This window comes from Balearica regulorum, chromosome 10 (genome assembly GCF_011004875.1).
Source record: "Balearica regulorum gibbericeps isolate bBalReg1 chromosome 10, bBalReg1.pri, whole genome shotgun sequence".
Lineage (NCBI taxonomy): Eukaryota > Metazoa > Chordata > Aves > Gruiformes > Gruidae > Balearica > Balearica regulorum.
In genome coordinates, this window is record NC_046193.1 from 19,324,926 (window position 1) to 19,348,464 (window position 23,539).

The 23,539-nt window shown below is 45.5% G+C and overlaps 1 protein-coding gene across 21 annotated transcripts in view; it reads right to left on the reverse strand.

The window, feature by feature from the left end:
• Positions 1-23,539, reverse strand: part of FOXP1 (forkhead box P1) — a 390,389-nt gene that overhangs the window by 74,140 nt on the left and 292,710 nt on the right. For 16 of the 21 annotated variants that reach the window (XM_075762434.1, XM_075762441.1, XM_075762444.1 and 13 more), the window contains 2 exons: positions 2,219-2,356; positions 1,039-1,128 (listed from right to left, as the gene is read on the reverse strand). In XM_075762434.1, coding sequence (XP_075618549.1) covers positions 1,039-1,128; positions 2,219-2,356 — 228 coding nt within the window. Of the gene's footprint in view, positions 1-1,038; positions 1,129-2,218; positions 2,357-13,197; positions 13,349-23,539 lie in introns of those variants that run through there. The other 5 variants (XM_075762448.1, XM_075762447.1, XM_075762446.1 and 2 more) reach the window with 2 other exon arrangements.

The following is a 23,539-nucleotide window of genomic DNA, read 5'->3' on the forward strand; positions in this document are numbered from 1 at the left end:
TTGTGTCAGCGTTTCCATTATAAACCCCCCTATTTTCAGGGGTTTATAACTCAGCTGGAAAAATTCACTCTGGGTTGAAACTTGGCACAGGTGGCACGACTTGCCGAAATTTCGGGGGGGCGGGGGGGAGCGTGGTGGGAATTGGTGCGTGGTTCGAGCAGCGCCACTTGCAAAGCGACGCACGAGCGCTGCCGCTGTCGCAGGACATCACGCAGCGCCTCATGCCAAGAGGTGGCTTTCTAGGATCTACCCAAGCCAGCACTGAGGTCAGATCGAACGTGAAAGTCTCAAACTCCTTGTGACTAGAGGGGTGAACTCGGTGCCTTAAAAATAAACCTAACTACAGCAAAATTAAATTTTAGCACGCCAAAATCAACAAAGAAAGTTCAGGACGTGACAGGTATTTTGAAAGGAAAGTATATTTAAAGGACGGGCAGAAACCACCCTGGCCTGTCCCGTTCCTGCCATGGACCACGGTGGCATCGGAGCGAGGTCTCCTGGCACCATGCTGTGACCAGGCAGCGTTCCCACGCTACCTCTGCATCTTGGACCTCGCTTCTCGGTGTCACCGCCGATGCTGCTCCAGCACAGTCCCTTCCTGCTAAGCCCATGCTGCGAGGAACATGCAACCAGAACCTCTCATGTTGGAAACCGTGAGCCCAAACTCACCGTCTCTCGGCATTTTGCACCGTTTAGAGAGGACAGCACCGTGTCTGGGGCCTGCTGCCTTGCCCCCTCCCCTTTACAACATAACTAACTTCCGAAAGCGCTCTCCCAAGATACAAGTCTAGATGCTTGCTCCAGTACTCATACCGAACATCAAGGCATGGTCCCCTGCTATAAAATATGTGGCAGCAAGCAAATGGAAAGCACAGGAAAATACAGGCGAAAACAGGACAATAACTCTAAATCTGAAAGCTGAGACCCGATAGAGTCAGTTCAGTTGTGCAATCATTTATAAGATGAATGACAGTTTAATAGCCACTAGACAGTCCCCGGGGATCTGTGGTTTGAAAGTAAAATGGGTATTGTCTGTACCTCTTTAGGCTGTTTTCCAGCATGTTGTTGCTGTAAAAGTTGAAGCTGCAACTGTTCCTGTTGTTTCTTATAAAACTCTTGAAGCTGCTGCTACAAAGAAAAGGAAAGATGGTAAGTTACAAAGTGGAGAGCCAATTCAGTGTCCCTTTTGGTGTAACACACAAACTGTGATTTGAAAAATAGCATCCTTTTATCTGTAATGGTCTGACCTTTAGTTTGAAACTCGACAATAAATTCAGTGCACACTGACTATTCTTGGCATTATCGTTTGAAAAGTAATCTCCAAAATGAACTGATGAAAAACATACCATTTTCTACACAAACTAATTAAAATAAGGCAAGGAATGACCTTTGATTGTAACAACAAAGCCAAAATGCCCTTGCTGAGAGAGCCTGGCGAATTTCTGTTGTGAAACACACATGCTTTCTAAATGATAGGGTTTGACTGTATTAAGTGTTGTTCAATACATGCATAGACATCCTGGGAAATACTCTCCTCCTCCCTGCTCCCCAGATGTGCACGGTGCAGGCAGCGCTCGGCACGGGCAGGAGGGAGCGCGGCAGCCAGGAGGCAGCACACGAGGTCCCGGGCTGGGGCGGATGCTGACGCCCACCCGGGGTTCGTGAGCCCCCACCGTGCCATACCCCACGGTAACGGAGCCTCGGGGCTTGTCGGTGGCCAACTTTCAGCTGAAAAAGGACCACGGGCTGTGAGAAACACCGACACGCCGCACGGCATACGCTGGCTGAAAGCAGCTTGCAAATCTCTTCACTTTTATTGCCACCGTTTCCATAGTCCTTTCTGGTTCCAGATGGACATAACGAGGTCTACAATGGGAACTATCGCCCTACTACCTTGTTTATTCCAATTAGGGCACACCATGCTTTCTGGGGGATGCAGGCAAAGGAACAGGGACATCTGCCGAAGTCCTGACACTTAAATATGCATCTGTATTATTTAGCTGATCTTGGAAACACTCCTAGCACTGCTCCCTGGATTTGTTTCCAGTAGCTATTTCTAGAATTAAAAACAAAAGAGCAGCCTGCTCATCTCAGAGCACGGCTGCTCCGAGGTAGAGACCCGAGATGTGGGCAGCTGCTTTCCCCAGGAACGTTTCGGGAGGTGAAGCCCTCCGGTACCTCTAGGAGCCACCCGAGCAGCTGTTAAGGAAACAATTACCTGTTGAAGCATGAGTGCCTGCTGCTGTTGGAGCAGGACTTGGAGTTGCTGGGGAGTTAGCACTTGTTGCTGGAGGATCTGCTGCATTTGCTGGGGAGTGATCACTTGAGGTGTCATCATAGCCACCGACACTGGAACCTGAAACGCAAGAGGAGAGCAAAGAGGGGGTCAGAGCGCATCGCCGCAGCTCCACCGCGACACCCGCCATCCCCGTGCGGGGGGACCCCGCGCCTGGCGTCGAGGGTGCTGAAGGTGGGAGAGTCCCTACAGCCCACCGCAGCAGGCACAGAGGTACCCAGCACATTCTCCCAGCTGACTAAAGTCCCCTTTTGCAAAACATTCTTGCGTTGCAAATTCTTTAAAGCAAGCAATATGGTAAACCCTGTTAAGATTTTTTGGTTTTTTTGTTTGGTTGTTTTTTTTTTTTTTTTTTTACAAGAAACAGTCAATTGGGTCCTTTCCTTCCCAGAAAGCCCTTGCCTTCCATGCAGAAATTCAACAGCCGAGTATCCCGCGCTGATGGGATCTAGACCCTATTACGACAGGTTTTTAAGAAAATTGAAGGAAGGCTCAGTGATGTGAATAACAGCACTAGACTCCTATGCAATTTTAACAGAAAGGCCCTACCACGATGTCTTTACCATTCCATATTCACCCAGCATACAGATGTCTTCAATTCTTTCATATTATGTGAGATACCATTAAAAGCCGCTTTCCATGACATTTCAGTGACAAACAGCTACAGTGATGAACTTGATAGCATTTCATATTTGCAACTGTTAACACGTTTCTGCACGGGCATCTTTGCAAGGAACCTGTACACTGTATCTGAAAGGATGATGTCTTGTTCAGATAAAACACTGACATTAAAATGACAGGCTGTCTTGGCCAAGGTTACACAAATTGTATTCAAGCGGATACCTAATGACAATGCTATGAATTCTGCAAGCTTTCTAGAATGTAATTTAGCTATTCAAAATAATCACTGCACTTGTGTTTAATTTGCAGACTACATGAGAACCATTTTGTCAGTCCTAGTAATGCAAGAAGACTATTTCCCTAGAAACCCACCCCTCTACCCTCCACCCCAAAAAAGGAAAAGAAAAAGAGGAAAAAAGAAAAAAAGAAACAATAGAGGAGAAGACAAAACCCATATGAGTTTTAACAGTAATATTTAAGCACCTTACTTTTCTATAGTTTCAAATCAAATACGTGACAGCACAAAACTAAAAGCAGTAAAGGATATACTTTGCTAAAAAGGATCTCCTGTCATCTCATGTATTACAATAAAAGGTAATAATATGTTTAGCACTTTTTCTGTGCACCACTTTTTAAAAAAATCAGCAGACAATAGCTGATCAGAAGATAAAGGAGTTTAAAAAAGAATATCTTCCAGTGTAGTAGTAAGCAAGAGAGAAATGCGGTATTAATTTTATGTAACATAATGTCTTAATATGCAGTTTATCTTGACTTTTTCACATGATTTGTCCTGTCATTTGCATAGCAAGCTCTCATTCCTAATTTCACAGTCATTATGCACTGATGTCCTGATTTCTCAGCATCACTAATTTTGATGAACTAAAAATGGTTCCTGAAGGTCAGACGCATGTACACTGCACATCTCCCCGTGTTGTTGTGTACATGTCGTGTGCCAGGACCAGACACCGCCTCGAAAACCGTCGTCTGAGCAAAGCCTAGCGAAGGCTCGCACGCCTCCGCCATCCCATTAACGCAAACACAGCGAGGACCTCTGTGCATTCCCCGTGGCAAAGAGCGCTCCCACGTATCTAATGTGGCCCAGGCAGGTGTGAACGCGGGCAAATGGAGATTTAATTACGGGTCAGATGCCAGTCCCGCCGAAGACGCCGGCCGTTCTCCCGCGGTCGCTTGCCCGTGCCTACGGGAAAGTCACCGGCCGCTGCGCCGTGCCGCAGCCTGGCCACGCAGGACCAGCTCCGAGGACACCGAGTCATCAGGATGGGTAATCCCCATTAATTCAGAATATCTTAATCCGTAGTCTTTTAAAAACTTTTCTGGGAGTAGAAAATTATTTAATTAAATACTGCCGTCACCATCTTTGCCCCGAAGCATGACTCACCTTCATTATTCTCATCCCCAGAGAAGTTTACTTTACCCTGGGGTTTGCACTACCTTTCATTGAAGTTGGCCTGAGCAAACAGAAGAGGAAGCGTGTTTAAGTATGTTTTCTGTGCCCTTCTTGGAAGATAGACAACACAAATACTCTTCAGTCAGATTTATGACGACAAGCGGGGATGCAGACAGGAATAGGGTGGGGTGCTGTAAACCCTACACATCGGTGATTAATACGAAGGGCCGCATTCTGCCGTCAGCTATGCAGAGACAACTCCCATTCACTTCCATGGCTTTTTTGCATGTTTATCTTGGGATAAATCTAAGGATTTGGCCCTACCTTTGAAAACTGGCCACGTACCTTCCGGTGAAGAATCTCCTAGCTGCACACTCTTTACTAGAACAGTAGCACTTAACTAGCAAGAAAAAAATAAAACTATATATATATATACACACACATATATGTACACACACACATATATATATATGGTACATCTAGGAGTACAAGTTTGCATTAATCCGTTCAACTTCATTTTACCATCTGAAACCACATTTCCACACCACATCTGCACCCCTAAAGAAGGTCCTGCCTTCCATTTATCAACGCGGCTGACAGCCACCCTCAGCCAAAGTTTGTACTTCAGCGGCTCACGAAAGCAACTCACGGAAACCTTTTACAAACAAATTCAAATAAACCAGAAACTACCGTGTTAAAAATGACATGCGTGTCCCGGACAAGCGTGGGCACATGTACGGTTTGAGGAGTTTAAATAGTTAAGAATGATGGCATATATATATCCACTCTCTTAACTCCCAACGTCCAACTTTTTCATGTAGCTAGTCCCTAGTAATACTAGGAATCAAAGGGCATGCAGCACCAGCAATAGGCTATTATAGCCCACACTTTATTACCCATTACTACCGAGGTCATTAGCGGTAAGAGTGATTGTACCGGTCTTAACCTATTGATCATTGTAACTACTATCATTTAATCCCGTGTTGAATGTCTGGAAAGCTGCTAAAGGCACACAAGAGAGAGTGCTTTAGCGATGAGAAATATAGCCAAAGCTTGGAAATTACACTTTGATTCATAAAATCTAGCCAGTGGTTTAAATCAATAGTATTTAAAACAGTCATGTAAGTTCTTAACTACAGCTCTCTAATATTTATGGGTCCCTTTTTGAGTGTATTCAGTCAAAACTAAACTTTATTTTAGATACTGTGCAATATACTTTACATTACGTTAGATAAAAAATATTTATTTCTGATATTTTGTCTGATAGTAAACGAAACCTAAACGGAGGGCTATAAATTAATTTTAGATTTCTATCTCTCAGATGTCAACTTAAATGTGTTGCCAAAAAAAATTACAAACCAACTTTAAAAATGGCTTAACTGTTTAAGTACATGAAAATGAGCGTTTTTTATGAGTTAACAATGAATCACAGAAGGCAGTTTATGAAGAACTAAAATAATTCTGTCTTACTGCCTTCAGGGAGTTGAAGTTCAAATTAAACTACTGGCAGATATATTTAAAGAATGTTAAGTTAGCATGCAGAGCAGAAATTAATCTTTTCTTTTTTTTTTTAAGTTGTTTATTTCTATTTTCCACATGAAACACGATTGTTGCTATTGATATGATTAATAAACTACTTTTGGTATTGTTGACTGATAACAATAGGGTGTGGTAGATACCCAGCTGCATGTAAACCTGGCAGCAAAGGTAAAAATACAGCTGCAATTTGGCTTTCGGAGCTGTACTAGTATAGACCTGCTGACATGCTAATACCATCAACGGCAAAAAATGTCTTTAATACTCACAATTGTTTTCAGACACTATTTCTCCCAGGGTTTTGCCTGCTGGTTTCTCCGCATCCCCCGAAGCCCTCCCGTCCCCTCCGCTACCCCCTGTTTCAAGCTCTGCAAACACCCCGTATTTTGGCGAGATCCACCAAGGAAAAGACTTCCACAAACTTGGGCCAAGTTCACCTTTAACTTCAGCAGGGATGCATTTGTCACTCCTCCATACAACCCAGACAAGGGTCACGGGGATGAAAATGATTTAGTCCTAGTTAATCATCTCCATTCCCCCATTTTCACTGATATTAATATAATTAAATACTAGCTAAATAATTTCAAGTAGTTTAATCTTGTATGAGGGGGGGGGGGAGAAAAAAAAAAGAAAAAAAGAATGCCATTTTCACACAACGTGCCTTCGGCGTTGGATACGGTTGTGGTCCTGTTAACTGTTAGCAGGCACGCATGGAAGATGGGGAGGATTTCCTTAATTCATAAAGAATAACCCTGCCAGAAAATCCTTTTCCCCCTGCGATGTATGCTCAAACTTGATTTCAGCAAGACCTCATACCAGCTACCTTGGATTTCCAAACAGCAATTCTTCAGTTAAAGATTTTGTGATAAAAGTTAAACGGAGCAAAACACAGCTGAACGCAGAAAGAGCAAGTAGCTGAGGAACAGTTAAAAATACTGGGCTACAAGCAGAAATAGATACGGCTAGGCAAAACCAAACAATTAACTTGAGCTGTCTTATTAGAAAGCTATTATGTGCAATACATTTGAAACGTAAAAAAATCTCAGCCGAAACAATGCAAGACGGCTTTGCTCATGCCACAGGAGAAGATAAACCACTGATACCCTGGCAAAGAGAGAAGCACGATGCCACAAGCCAGAGCAGAGCTCAGCAAAATAAGAAGCGCTGAAGGCAGGACCTGCTTCCATCCTGAGACTAAAACATTTCCGACATAATATTTCACCCTCCAAAATAACAACAAAAAAATGCCGGTTAGAATTATTCACGCAGAAACTGCAACGCTGTTTCATCATGTAAAATGGAATCTCACTTTTAGGCTTAGTTATTTTGCCATAATACAGTACAACACATTAAGACAGGTAATGTTTATTATATTAATGTAAAATCAGCTAAGTAGTCTGTCATTAGCATAACTGTTCTCTCCGTAACAATACCACTCCCTATTAAAAGAGAGCGGGGGGGAAAACCCTCTTTAAAATTAAATTAGCATTTTATTATTATAATTTTGTTTATTATGTTTTATCAGGAGGGAAGATCTCCCTCTGACCTGCGGAAGGCAGTGCGATGGGCTATGCTAACATTCCCCGGCACGTCAGGATGTCTGCTGTCTTCTGTATTCTCTTCTAGCTGAGGAAAAACGGGAATATTTTCGTATTTGTTTACAGATGAAACATCTGATCTTATCTACCACTTCTCATGCATACCAGGTTTCTCACTAAGTGCCAGGATAATTGTTTCTGCTATAATAAATACCCATTTAATTTGCATAAAAATATAAAGTTTACATAAATTAAATCCTTTCTACATCTAACATTTGTCAAATAGAGACTAAACCGGAACACACACAACCAAATCTCATTTAATAAGCTGAGTGAGATTTCAACCTCGAGATTATCATCATAATTTTTCACATTTTATAAAGTTATTGGTTTTGTTTCCCGCTCCAGCATGAGAAGGAAAATTGTAACCTGCTGTACATAGTTCTGAACAGTGGTGGTATTTTATAATGATTCAGTTTATAAAAAAGAAAAAAAAAAATCCCTACTTTTTTCCAGAGTTTAGGAAAGGAAATGTTAGATCAACATATTCTGCCAAAAAAGCCTCAAATAAACCAAAACCAATCCTGCTTAGAAACATCTAAAATACCCCTAAAGCCCTTGAAAACCCTCTCTCTCCCAAACACTCTTAATATACTGAGAATGATCATCATGTCAGACTCCTTACATTTGTGTATTAATTCATTAATACATTAAGGAGAGCTTAATTAAATAATAAAAGACCGTGATTGAACCGGCAACATTTAACATGCCTAGAATTTCATGTGAGCAAAAAGGAAGTGTTATACAGAGGGACCTTTTTTTTTTTTTTTTCCCCCTTTCCCTGTGGCAGATTTTTAAGAAGAACTCCAACTCCCGACAGGGATTTCTAGGGCAGGATGAACCCTCTCTCCACTCCCTGAGTATTCACTCCTGCACGAGTGGAGCCCGTTGCTGCCTGCTCGTCAAACCTGGGGCATTTGAGAAGACGTATATTGTCCTGGCCAGCTGAAAAAAATTAGTCCAGTTCTTGAAAAATATTCACCTGGTTAAACCATGCTGTTTATTTCCCAAACAAAACAGAGCTCTGCTTAAACACTCAGTTAGGCTTTGCCACTTCGGTTGCAACTGTAGCCTTTATAACAGTTGTAAACTTTATTTGCTTAAAATGTGCAGTTTTTCACACCTATGGCAGACACCTACAGCTGAACATCACAGCTAAGCACAACGGTGCAAATTAGATTCTAATGAGAAAACATCAGTTGCTTCTTTGACAATCTTGCCATTCACTGATTTACTTCTAATGAAGACACACTCCAACCAGCAAGCTTGCGGTGTTAAAGGTCAAAGCACGTTCAAAAAAATGCCTCACAAAATCAAGGCAAATGGGAAACCCGTAAAGAAACCTTCTCATAAAGTGGTGTGGCAATTAGAGTAATTGTGCAAAAAGCCGTCTTCGGTAAAAAGTAAAAGAAATTAAGCTGCCACTACTGTAACAGGTTAGATGAAAATCAAAATTTAATGTATTCTCCCTTGTGTCATCTTGTTTTGTCAAGACATCAAATAGAATTGGAAAGTACAAAATAACAAGCCCTTGAGAAATCACAGAAGCCGACCTTTTTGATGTTGTTGGTTTACCTTGTTCTCAGTTATTTGAACAATGATGTTTCAGATTTAAGGGCAAGATAAAGCTTAAAAATTAAAACCCGTTGTCAGTTTGGGGAGGAGGGGGTGTTGTCCCTCCCAAACAACAGAGCATCTTACCTAATCAATGAAAGCAAATCTGTCCGAAACTACTGCACAGAACAATTAGCAATTCCACTTACTTGTTCAATATTCAGTCTGGGTTCTCTAACAGTCATTCAACTTCAGTATAAACTACAGATCCTACTGCTAGCAGAGGAAACTGTGCTGGAAAGGTTTAAAAAAAAAAAAAAAAAGAAAAAAAAAAAAGGAAAAGGCTGGGGAAGAGATATTTGCCAGTGCTGCTTCCCTCCCCAGTCTCTACATGGCTACTTTAGATCTGCAGATGAGCGCATGATGTATTTTTTCCCCCCTTTCCTTATAACTGAAAAGCAAAGCTGAGCAAGTAAGCACCTTATAAAAACAAAACAGTACAGGACATTTTAACTGAACTACAGCAAAGTAGTTTCCAGTAATGCAGTTCTGCTTTCAATAAAACAAACAAACTGCTTAAAACCAGCCAAGCCTTTCACCAAACAATAACAAATTTAGCTTATGGTGTCAGGACTTTCCCACAATCTAGTTTTGCAGGTGTTGATAAAACTACCCCTGCTACCACTTTTCCTTAGCAAAGAAGGGAGAAAACAACATTGGTAAGCTATCTTGCTACCGGGAAACATTTTTATAAGGTAAATCCAAGTGCTGTGTCCTTCCAGCACAGGTTTGTCTACAGCAGCTCTAAAACGATTAAGAAATGGAGAGCAAGAAAGCACAAGGGCTTTGCAACTCCTTAAACTTTTGAATGCAAAAATCCTTCTCCCCTTACCTTTCCTTCAGCTGCCCAGGGCATGCAACCACCAACACAGAAACTAAAGCATTTTACACTGAAATAGTAATTTGTTTAGCTTCAGCGTTTTGAAAACAACACTATTCTCAAGGAACATCAGTGCTCCAGCATCGCCAGGTTACAACGTGCAGAAGAAATCACTCTGACTGCCCTACATCACTTCCAATGCCTAAAAATCCCCTTTAACCTTCTCCACACAACTGTTGCAACCCTTTTCTTCCCTGCACACAACTAAAACCAACTCAACTTGCGCAGACGTCAAAGCCCACCATCCATTAGTGCAATAATCCATCTGTGACCCATTACAACCCAGGGGCGATACGTTACAACTCCATAATGGTGGCTAATCACTATTTACACCCCAGCATAAGTTACACTTTTAAAACGTGTAGAGGGCTCATCCAGCTGTAGAACAAGGTGAGGCACCCACACCTTCCTATGAGCAGCGAGATCCCCAGAAAGCCAGCGCTGGGATTTCATTTCTTCCCTGTCAATCCCATGATATTTATGACTTCTCTTTAGTTCAGCTGAGCAACTGGTCAGAGCATGTCTCAGAGCTTATCTCTTTTTTTTTTTTTTTTAAAGGAAAAATTATGCTGCTTAAAAAAAAGGGAGGGCCCGGTGGTACAGCACAGTAAAGTGTATGTTAAACAAGACCAAAAAAATAAACCAACTGTAGCAAACAAAAAAAATTTCAAAGCAGCCCTTCCTATCATAAGCTTTCTGATGATTTATGGTTTACCAACTCAGCAAGGTTACGCAACACTGCATGCCTTTAGATGCATTATTTGAGTCAGTTGAGATTTAATTAAGATCACAGCCTCCAAAATCCCTGTCAAATGAAAATTCACAGAAGACAATACACTATATATCCTCATGCAGATAGTCTCCATTCCATGCTCTGGAATAACATAAGTTAATCCTCGTTTCTATGGTGGCAGACAAAAGTTCACTAATTTTGTTTTCTTTTGACACTTGTGTTGTTTTCTGTTTTATGTCATGAGATCATTCCCTTTTGAGAAGGGGAGGGGAGCTGATATAGGGGGAGAGGAGGGAGAGCAATATGTCTGAATATGGCAGCAGATGTATTTTGACATTCTCACAGCTCTGCCGTGATGTCATCAAGTTTTCATATAATTAACCCCTGCCAGTAAGAGCATCATTTCATGACATCTGTCCATTGGGAAGAGGAGGAAGGAGTCGGGGACAAAACATGAGAAGTGCCTCAATCTTGCTCTCACGCTAAACCCAAAATCAAACAAAATTAAACTGAGGGTACAAAACAGCATTCGCATCTTCCGTACCAGCGACTGGCTTTTCCTAATTCGTTATCTGCCCCGTTAGGTGCTCTGGAACCACACGCCATGCACGCCCAGCTCATCCCTAACGCCTTCCCCTCCCGATGGTCCGGGTGTAGGAGAACCCCTTCGCTCTATAGTCCGATTCCTCTAGATGCTAAACATGAGCACGTTAAATAAAAAGGTATTTCTTACAGAGAAATTGCTAGAACTTTACCTCATTCCAGTGTATTTCTATTTGCGTTATCTTAATATCTGCTTGCTTATCTGGTGGTTTAGAAATGACAGGTGCTAGCGGTCTTTTGTTTGACAGGCCACTACACAAATAACTGTCTTGCCTGAAAGGGCTAATGCACTACTAATGAACAATAAATCAACTTTGATTATAAAGTGTCAGACCAATCAGTTTGCAGTTCAGCTCTATCACCGTCTAGGCCAAGGCAGCTACTCAGTTTAGGCAGGATTTGGGTTTCATCTCTGCAGCCTTATCAATGAAATTTTTTGGAAGTAGTCACAGGAGATCACTGAAAGCCCTCTGACAGCAGATTTTCCGCTGGCTGTGAGGAGAGTGCCTGCTTTTAGAGACTTCCTAGGCTGCTACTGCAACAAATATACAATCAACAAAAGCCATTTCTTAACCAGACAGAAGCACGCTCTAATGACATATTCACGCGCAAACACCTATTTTAGCCGTGACTTTTAAAAGAGCTAGAAGCAAACAGAATTGCTTTTTAACTTGATGTAAAGATGTGCAAGATGTCTGAAAGCTCTGCGCAGCAAACGTGCTTATGAGGGGCCCGATCTGGCAATCACTAATTTAGCAGGCAGAGTGCTTGCTGCTTCGGGGGGGAGAGAGACTCCTCTCCCGTTGTAGCTATTGCACATCCACGAGTCATTGCAGGATCGGGCCCGGGAGCATCAGGCATGAAAATTAGCTCTGCTCCAAATGAAAAAGATTTTAACGTTTTAGTTTATTTATAAAAGGTAAACTATGCTGCGTAAGTCACTTTTTATTAGAAATAAACTTTAGCGATTTATTGTAGTTAGCAATTCAACACTCATTGCTAGAATAAATCCGACCATTTCGTTTTCATAAACAGATCTTAGTCACACCGAATGATTCACATTTCCTGCCACCAAACTTGTTTTTATTTAAAAATATAAAATGGTAGCGCTTCGAACGCCGGCACATGCACCGAGACGACCGCGTCGCCTTATCGAGTGGCATTTCCCTACCACCACTACGAGGACGAGTCAAACCCCTCAGCGTTTTGTAAAACAAGCTGGCTTCGAAGGAGTTAATTCCAAAGAGGAAGAGTGTATATGCACTTTGCTCTAAACTTACCACCCACTTCCTAAGGGTTCCCTCCTCCCCACCACCACCCTCAAAAAATCATCTCATTTGCCCTGCAACACCGGCTCGCAGGGTTGACGCTTCCCTCAGCTACGTTTGGATCCCGTTACATTTATTTCGCTGGGGTTCATAACACCAGTCAACGTCAAAAACAAAAGCTCACTCACTTAATTTCCCCCTGGTAAATTGACTGCCGAATCCATTCAGCAATCCCGGTTCCTGACATTTCAACCTGACAAAGTATCGCACCCGGCTCCGGGCACTTTCCCTCCCTCCTCGCTCTTCTCCACAACCACCGCACTCACGGAAAAGCCGCCCGGCCAGCTACGCGCACCCAAACTGTCAGAACAAAAGACAGGCAAGACACGAAACGCACCGAATCACTTTTAAAAACCTTCAGCAAGTTGCGAGGCGCGCACTCGGCACCTCCCTCCTCTCACACGCGGTGGAGGACACCGCGGAACCGGCCGGGAAACTCGGACCCAGACACGAGGAGTCAGGACCGCGAAGGCTGAAGCATCGTTTGGTTTCTCCGGGCTCTTTCCGCCAGTTTGGGAGCGGGCCTGCCCGCCCCCCCGCCCCTCACCCCACCCCACCCCCCCCCCCTCACGGCACCCACCTGGGTGGCGGCGGGCGGCGGGTGGCGCGCCGGGCCATGGAGCGGGCTGGCGGAGCGGTGCGGAGCCTCCGCGGGTGCGGGCGGAGTGGCGGGGCGCGCTACTCACGGGCTGCCGCGGCGCGCCGCCACCCGCGCGGCCCCGCCCTGCGCCGCCGCGCACACCCCGCCCCGGAACGGGGCGCCCCGCGGGCCCGGCCCTCCGCCGCCGCCTCCTCCTGCTCCTGCGGCGGAGGGCACCGCGCTGCCCCCTCCGCGCCCTCTGACCCGCCGGCCGGCAGCCCGTCCCCGCAGCAACCCGCCGGGAAACTGCTGAAAAGCCCCCGCCCCGGCGTGGTCCCAGTCTTCCCCCCCCCCCCCCCCCCCGCCCGAAATAAATCTCTTTGGCGGGGAGTGGGTGCCAGCAGCGGGGGGGAAAGTGTCAGCGAGCACAATGCTCCCGGCAGCCGCTTCGGGCACGGTGCGGTGGAAACGCCGCACAGCACCGAGGGAGAATCTCTCCCTCCTTCCACCACAGCAACTTTCTCTTCTCCCGTGAAAAGTGGCTTTTACTCTGCTCCCGCCTTGCCTGACAGTTCTGCCCCTGAAAGCTCAGCATTTCCATATCAGAAAATAGTAATCATAATAAAAAAACAACCCCAAGAAGCCTCTGGTAAGAGTTTGCACCAAACCAGACTAGTGTGCCTGGCCTGCAAACGGGAACATCTTATCTTCCCCCTCCACCCTTCCCAAAGCAGAGGGGGGTCAGTCACCACCACAGCAGTGGGATGCTCAGACACCCCAGGACAGGAGGGGGGATGCTCAGACCCCCCCAGGACAGGAGGGGGGATGCTCAGACCCCCCCAGGACCGGGGCTCCACCCCTGTGCAGCTCACACCAGCACCTGACCAGCGGGACCCACAGCTACCTGTTTTTAAGACAGCCGAGCCCTCGAGCTTAGAGGAAGCGAAATGTTGTGTTTGGGTCTGCGGCATCTTTGTAACAGCGGGGTTAGCGGTTTCACGTCACTCAGAAGAAGCTTCCTCCAACTCTCACACGGGCGAGCTCAAACAAATACTTTTTGTGGCCCCCCCAGACCTCAGTGCACAAACACAATCCTGTCATGTGCTGTCTCTAACCCCAGCACACCACGGCCCCCGTAACCTATTTTCTCTTGCCCAAAAAGCTACTATCCACTTCATCTCCGGCAGTAATATTTGGTCAAATCTCTCCCGCTATTTCAATTTTAGGGTTTTTTTCTACATTTTCAGATAGTTTCTGAAGACAAAACTGATCCAGCTAGTTACTTCACGTGCAAGTAACTGAAAAGACAGAAGCCGCCCTGACACCGTTCCCAGGCAGAACCGTACTTTATTTGCAGGAGTCGAGGGCTGTTAGACAATAGCCCCATTAGTTATGCTGCTAAAGAACCTCACAAGAAGCAAAGACAAAGGACCCAATTTACTGACAACTTGTGATCTGATGTTAAATGGGATGTGATACGGATTGCTTTCCACCCTAAAGTGTTTTCGTGTCAGATAACAAATTTATTAATGGGATTTTTTTCAGGTCACAAAAATGTGACCCCACCCTCTTATGAATATTTAATAAGGGACTAAGGGCATCTTTTGCAAGACCCTAAATCTGCCAGAAACAGCCTACATGAATCAGAAAGCGCCTGCCTCTTAAAGGGGCACACACGCACCGAGCAGGTCAGCACATGAAGGGCATGGGAACAGCCGGTATTTTCAAGCATTGTATGTATGCAAAGTCAAGCAAATAAATACGCACGCATTCCAACACACTGGACACTAAATAATAATATAAACTGCTAATGCATGTGATGAGCTAGTAATAATTATCGCCTGCACTTAAGAGAATTCTTCCTGTCCTGAACTTCAAAGTAATCTTGAGGAACTCAGATCGCTTTGGGGAATGTATTACAGAGTACACAGACGTAAACTTTTCACAGCAGTTTCTCTTGTGGACTACCTCCTCCTCCTCCTCCCCGCTGCACTTGCTAAGAGCATCACTGTGGCAGCATCCCCAACTGCACTGACGGCAAAGGAGCATCGGTAGGAAACGGCCCATGACTTAACACCCCCTTACTAACTGCAGCTGAAACACGGAGGGGGCCGCGCACCCGGGCAGTCTCTGCCGACCGGTCACAGGATGCTCCGCAGACCCCAGTTTAGAAATCTCCTGATCTATCTTCTCTTCCTCAGCACAAACTTCTCACACACGCACGACCTTCAAACCTATTAAGTCACACCTTCAATTCTTATTTTCTAATACAGCCATATCCAGGTCCATGCAGCTCAATGGAAGACCAGTGCCGCCCTCCTGTCCTCATCACGCGCCTTTGGACCAAGCTCTTGTCTCATCATATTTATAAAAAAAGGAGACTGTATGAAGCCTACGATTTTGTTCAAGGCATTTCTCTTCTTTCCAGGGGCACAGGAAAAGCGTAACGTGGCAATGCAAGCACGAGGCTGTGAGCTACCCGCAAAGCAAAAGCATAGTGCTGGCTCTGGCACTGACAGTTCTCCCCAGCCTCGGGTAAGTCACTTAGAAATTTGGTTGTTCTGGGGTTTTTTTCAAACGGCTATCACATTGAGAACGCCTCTCTGATAGCTCAGTTTGTAAAATTCCTGGCCTGGCTCTGGAGTTGCCCACACCCCCACCATTTCAGAGGCAGTCAATGGCCTCAACATCTCTGTCTCCACCTCTGCAAAACGGGGATAATGCTGCTCATTCCAGGATCTTCTGCAGACCAGTATTTGCAAAACACTTTGAAAACGAAAGGTGCTGTCTAAGCACCGAGCGCTGGACACAGAACCTGTAAGCCGTATTTTTAAAGCATTTTATACCCTTTCATATAAAAGCTTCATACCTGCAAGCTCAGCCAACATCTGCTGTGGGCTAAAAACTTCAGTCTATTCCCTTAGTAACGGAGATGGTAGCACTTGTTAAGTAAGGTCACCATGAAATATAACGCATTTCTAAGCCAGCAAAATATTTTAAAAGACCAAGAAGAACCATAAACTCCCACTTTAATTCCATTCAATTACAGAGAGTCATCACAGACAGAGACAATCAGACAGGGATGTTTAAAACTGAACACATAAAGTGAGAAATTAAAAATAACTGGGATCGAATGTGGCAGACTAGGTGGCTATTTGGCACCGCGTGCCCATGAGAGCTGATTCATAGTAAGTGGCGGTATCAACACCTAGGCGAAAAAAAAATAATCCCGGGAGCATAGCATGGATATTAGGCTCCAAGGTCCAAGTCAGAGAGAGAAATCATGAAGTACAATGAAGATGAATGCAATGGAAGAAATGGTTTTGTTGTGGCATTATTTTACATAGATGCTTTATTCACCGACTTCTGCAGGTACCTCTCCACGCAGAAGCCTACTGAAAAGCCCCAGCTGCCTGCGGGGCAAGGGAGAAAGGAAGAAAAGACAAGACATCCACGTAGTGCAACCTCCTCTAACCAGAGTTAACCTGCCCCAAATTAGGCAATTTCATGTCTAGTCCCAATACAAGGCAATTTCTACCTAAGGCAGCAACTCATCTGTTCTGGTCCTGGGGATGTTCCCCTGGGCAGGCGGGGCCAAACAGCTCCCCTGTGGCGCTCTGGCAGCAGATGGTGGGTCAAATCCTGCACCCCCCTCCCCGAGTACAAATTTGGGAGTAATTCCGGTGAAGTTCGGTGCCGGCGCTGCTGTGGCACGGAGGAGCCTGCCCAACGCCAAACCTGGCGAAGGGGAGTGCCAAATGACGCTGCTCGGCAGACGGGCTAGAGCCACCGGCCGGTTTACAAGCAAGCTGCTGTTTACAGTTCTGAGGGAAAAAAATCCGTCTCGGATACTATTCCCACTCCTGGATCCCCAGGCCCATTTTTGTGGGGTTAAATCACATTTTCCTGTTTTGAGAATGCTTCATTTTCCCTTGTTGCTGTTTGAAAGACCTACAAAAACAAATGGGGAAAACAACTGACTAAACAGGAAACAGTGAAACTTATTACCCACAAAGTGCTGAGAAAAAGGACAAAGTAAACATTTTTTTGGGGGGGTTTTTTTGGTAATTTTTAATAATCTCAGCCAATGCCCTCATGGTAAAATATCTTCAGGCAGAAAAGTGATTTTTAGGCTGACGGTGTCTCTAGCAAAACGGAACACCAAAGCAATTAACATTTCAGTAAAGCTTGTGTCCCTGTTGCTCTTTTTTTTTTTTTTTGATGTGAAACTGTCATTTTCCTTATTGCCCCTGCAAATTCCGCATGAAGAAGGCTCTTTAAATCCCCTCAGTGTTGCACAATGGTTTAAATTTCACTTCATGGCATGCTTTAAATTACCATTCACATCTTCATTTAATGCATCATTTTATAATGCCAGTGTTACTAGTTAATTTATATATACACAGCAGGATGTGTCAACATTCAGGTGAGTTATGAATACGATTGTGCAGGAGTTATGGAAGACATTTCAGCAAAATTATGGTTCCCTCTAAACATAAAAATATTAATAATGAATGAAACATCACAGGTAAACAACAAATTTTATATAATTGCACCCCCCATGCTTCCAGATAAATAAATAAATAAAAATGGCAACATTTTTGCTCGGCATTCATATTTGATTGATCTTAATAAATTGCCATCTCCTTTCCTAATAAACTGTAATCTCTTGTTTCCGCCACAAAGTAAAATTTATTAGCACACTCTTCTACCAGCAGGTCTGCATCACTCACAGCACAGTGTGCAAATTGTTCCAAGTATGCTCGGGCATTATTTATAATTTATTTTTCTGCCCCAAAGTACACAATATATTGGAAGGTAATCACCACTAACTGTTCTCAGTTACTTTCCTTAGTTATGCGAGATAGCATTTATGTCACGTACAGTAGAGGAAATGCTGCAGTTTCCATTAAAACTCCTTTTTTTTTTTTTTTTTTTGCCATGGGTTGAAACACGTTCACCCAGAGAAAGGCTTCTTAGGACAGGAAAGACTGGAGGTGGTATCTGGTAGGAGATGGCAACACCTCCACTTGAAAAGAACAACCCCTGTCTACCAAAATAACCTACTGGGCATGACAACAGCGATGGCTCCGAGAGGAAAAGTAGGTGTTTTGTCATGATGTTAAAGTTGCCATGGTAAGAAAAAAACCCACAGAATGAAACATCAACAAAACAAACGTCAATCAAACACATTTTTTGCCCGTTAAGTATTAACCAGTGAACTCCCGGCCACCCCAGACAGACCATCTCCCGCTCGCCGCCTCTGTGCCGGAGCAGCCCCAGTGCCCCCCGGGCTTTGCGTTTTGGGGTGGATCACCCCGGTCTGGGGCTGGTGCGGGTACAGCCGGTGTGAAAAATAGCGTTAGACGCACTGCCCTCTCCTGGTAATCTGCTTCTCGCATCAGGAGACTTAACGCTTCACCTCATCTGACAACCACCACGAAGAATCCCCTTCCAAAAAAACCTCGCCTACTGCCACACCAACTTATACACACACATCCCTATGCACACACATACATCGCCACAGATTTAAATTTAAATAAATCGGATTACATACAGGCCCTTTTACGTAGAAACACCTATCAGTCCGTTACGCCGCTTACTCGCACGCAGCCCGGGAGTGCCCAACTACGTATTCTGGTTCATCTGTGAGAATAACCTGTATCACCGCCGGGCACCTCACCAGTTTTTACTCACTCTGTTGGGAACGCGTGTCGGTGTATTTTCAATAAAACACCTTCTTAGCGGTAATGGGCCACCGTTCTCATTTCAATGGTCCCCAAGGTTTCATGATACAGTATATTTAGCTGGCTCACAGTTCCAAGTTTTCCTCCAACACTCAAAAGCTACTTCTAATTTTTTTAAAGGCAGCAGCCACAGGAAGAGCTCTTGCTCATCTTTGCTTTAAAGAGGAAAACAGTTAACTTTGTACATGCAACAAAACAACTCAAATTATTTCCTAAAGAGGTGTTCGGGCAACAGCCCTTGTGGTTAGACAAGCGTGCACAGAAAAGCTGCTGATGCTACATGGGGAAGGAGTTTGAAAGCAGCACCGGGATCTCTCTGCTCCTGCTAGAGCGAACGGGTGGCACCACAGCTCCAGGAATCGAATGCATCTCCAAAATGCCAAAAAGCAGCAGAACGGTGTGATTTACAAAGCTGGCAAACGGTGCTAAAGTCAAGATGACTTACTGCAGGCAGGAGGACACAGAGGAGCCCTCCGAGACGACCTCTGGCTGCTGTACCAGACTTGCAAGGTATGCTTGCTGCAAGGCAGCGCTGAACTACCAGGAGGAGCTACTAAAGGTTACCGTCATGGGTTCCCCGTACACAGATAAAAAGTTTTTTTGAAAGCAGGGTGAGGGAGGCTTCCTCGTGACCACCACCCCGCAATCCACATTGGGTGCTTCTCCCCCTCCTCCTCCTCCTCGCTGTCTCTGGGTCAGGAACATCCACTCACTCAGCCCCGCAGGATGGGGGACAGGAGGGCAGGAGAAGCCGGCGGCACGCTGCAGGGCAGGAGGAGACCCAGCTTCGGCACAGCCATCCCCTGGCCTTTGGCCATGTCAGTCATTTTGATGGTGCACGTCTGGTTTCACACGGACGAGAAACAGCCAGTCGTACCGGCTAAGCAAACACCCCACCGCAGGACTTTGCTCGCGGATCCCTTGGGCTCATCCGACCGGCTCAGAGTCCTTTGTGCGGCGCTAAGCAGGGATCGCCGTGTGCTTTGGGGTTTTCCTTTGTACTTCCACTCCGGCACCTCACGGCACAATGCTGCTATCCATCGCTTCTTCCCACATAAACGGGGTCCGAACCGAACTCAAGGGCAGGGTCCTCCCCTCCCGCCTCCCTTCCCCAGGCAAAAGGGGCTCCTGTCTGCAACCAAGGGTTATGACCCACGCATATTTCCTATCCAAATCCGTCTGCCGCTTATCCCAATCCTTTTCTGCCCCTCCTGAGCCACAAGAAAAGAGAGGATGCTGAGAGGTAGGGGGTCTCCGAGCCAGGAGGGGATGTGGTGGGGCAGCTGGGACCCGCTCCTTCGCTGCACCCGTCATGGCAAAGGGTGAACAAGCAAATAAAGGAATTTTTCTGGGGCCCCTTAAAACAAATTTGTCTTCCCATCGCAAAAGAAATCCCTCAGATATGCCTGAAGACTTGGGGCAGGGCTGCTCGGGTTGGAAAAGCACAAACTCGCTGCCAAGCGTAACAATGGAGGAACAGTACAAAAATCCATCTCTGCGAGTGAAACTGTTATTTATGCTCTGGAAGGAGACGAGAATTCACTGCCATTAAATGCAGCCACTTCTGGGGTGGATGGTGGCAGCAACTTCGCCATACAGAGCTCTGGAGGAATTCAGGACACCTGAGGCACCAAATCCTTCACTCCAGTGAAATTGCAGGGTGATTAAGCAGAGAGAATGTAACTATCCAAACTGTAATTTGGCCAGCACAATGGATCTAACACCCCTATTCTTGGGAGGAAAAAAAAATAAGTACTGTATTTGAAGTTCAAAATCTAATTAACTATTTGAGAAAAAGAATTCTGTTTTTAAAAGAAAATTCCTAACAATATAAAGAGAATTAGTGCCAAAGTTTTTGAAGAACCGCATAAAACGGTATGAAAAACGTATGATATTGTAATAATAGGAATGACTGGATTTGCTCAAATGTTCCTTATACCTTATAATACAAGAATAAAATACAGTGTAAATCCTTCTATCTACATAAGTTCCCCGTACAGAAAAATCTCTCCTTTAATAGGTTTACACCTTTAACATGTATTAGTTTGGAAAAGTCCTAGGGTATAATTACACATCTTGGCTTGGCACATTAATAGCTGTTCCCTTCATTTACTGATTTCTTTTACTGGTCAATTTGCTATTTTACTACGCTGCTCTTACAGCTCGGCTTCGCAGCAGCACCCTCCGCCAGCAGATCCTGTGCTGGGAAGGGGAGAGGGTCCGAGCTGGCCATGGGAGGTGGGTTTTGATACCTCCCTCAGCCTTCTGCACGTACGATGCTCGTCTGGGATGCGGCATTTGCACCCGCGCGTGCCAGCGAGCCGCAGGTCGCAGGCAGAAGGAAGCGCAGTTGCCCTCACGTCTTTGACAAGCTGTGCAGAAATACACCCTCCGGGCTCGGGAGAAAACAAGCCAAGCAGGGCTGCACCAGGGCTTCTTGCCCCCTTGCTGGTCACGTCTCCCTCCAGGTCACCGTGACCACGCGTGTGCCGCGCAGAGCCGCGCTTGCTGCTGCACATCCTGCCTGACGCGCTGCTCCCTCCCACCGTCCCCTTCTGCCGCCTTGCGTCCCTCGATTCCTCCTCTGCTCCAGGCTTTCCCTGTTGTCCCAGATTCTGCTCTCTGCTCCCCTGGAGCTCCATGCCCGTATCTCCTCCTCACCTTCCCTCTCCCCAATGGCTGGAGACATGCTCGCCTGGGACAGGATGCTCACCAAGCTCCACCAAATAGCTGGGGAAGGACCATTTCCCCATCATCGAGAAGGGAAACCCTTAATGATCTGCCCGACCAGTCCCTGCAGGTTCACTTTACATCCCTCAGCTCCAGGCTCAAAGGCGAAGCTGGCGATCACTAAGCCTCCGTCCAGCTTTTACAGGTTTTTCGACAGTTTAAGAGGGTTTCCTTGTGTTATAGCGGAGCCATTCATTTAATGGCTTTTCAGCACTGCCATTATAAACCAGAACTTTTCAGGTGTTTATTACTCAGCTTTAAAAATTGGCTCTATGCTGAAATTTGGCAAACAAAGTGTCAGCCTAGGAGAAAATTTTATTTTTTGCCAATTTTGTACTCTTAAAAAAAATGACCCCATTTTGGCCTCCATAAAAATGCAGCTTTTGCTGCCTCTGTGACACTGGTGAAGTAACAAGTCAATACTGTAATATTGCCAGCTGAGCTGCAGTGATTTAATGCCTAAAATTGCTTTGAAGGTGAAGAGTGCTATTGAGCTGCTAATTATTAACTATTATTACTGATCCTGCCACACAACAAAGATGCGAACAGAAAACAAAGGGAATATGAAACATCACTGGGGAAACGAGGCAGAATTGACACGAGGGTCCAGCGTTGAACACGAAGGAGCTGGAAAACAAGAGTCAGGAGCGCTGGCAGGGTGGAGGCCCTCCAGCCAACGCAAGAACGAACGAACGAACCGATTCGGAAATATTATTTTTCATTTTCCAGGATGGTATTTCATACACAAATGATAACACGTAGCTTGCTCCATGCCAAAGCTAGCAACGATGTAGTATCAAACCCAGCTCTACATCAAGCTGAACTGAGGTCAGTAGGGACCTCATATTGCTCAGCCGGAGCCAAGGGAAACTTTGCCATTTATTTCAACGTGCAGAAGACAGAGCTGCGGAGGTGCCGAGGACGGGCGACCTTGCCTCGGCGGCCCGGCAGACATACATAGACATGAAAATGGGCTGGGAATTTCAAAGGGCCCAAAAGATGTAAGCATCCCCCAAATCTTCGGGATCCTTTCGAATCCCAGCTGCGGCAGCATCAACATCACACGCCTGCCAAAATGTGACCTCGGCTGATCCGACGTGTCTGAACAGAGGGGACGGTAAGCTACCTCCCCTCGAAATGTCCCAAGCCGCTCCGCTGTATTACCTTCTGTAGGGACTGCGGTTTCATAGAAGAAAGGTAACGGAGTGAGTGCTGCTTCTTTGGGGGAAGGGGTGAGGACCAGGAGGCCAGCACGGCTGGGACACACTTCCATTTGGAAAGTGCCGTGTAAAAGCAGCCGAGAGAAGTCATCGGGGCTGCTTTCAGACATAGTAAAAAGAAAAAACAATTTATCTTTCTGGAAACTTTCTGCTTGTCTAAGTGGCAGCTATTTAAATACAATTAACAAGCAAATGATTTTAAAATTACAATACATTTAATAAGGCAGCATCACAAACAATTTGCATCTCATTAAAGCTGCAGAATCAGCCTCCCAAATGGGTTGCACATCAAGTGGGAAACCCAGACACAGTCAACAGCTTCTGCACCGTCCTCTGAAAGCAGACAGATGCCGGGGGGACGGCAGAGCGGAGCGGCTCGGTGATCCATCGGAGCCCCCGGCCGGGCCAGCCCCGCGGGGAGCTCTGCCCACGGCTCCCGGCACCAGGAAGGATGCCACGAACCAAAGCCTTGCTGGAAGTGGGTGTAAAACGAGGAAGGAAGGAAAAGGGTGTGTGTGCGTGTGCATGTGGGATGGGCACGTTTTAATATACACTCGTGAACAAAGAGTTTAAAGAAATTTCAAGCTATTTACTCAGCTATAATTAAAAGTTTATAGATTACACCGCCACAAACCTTCCGAGATT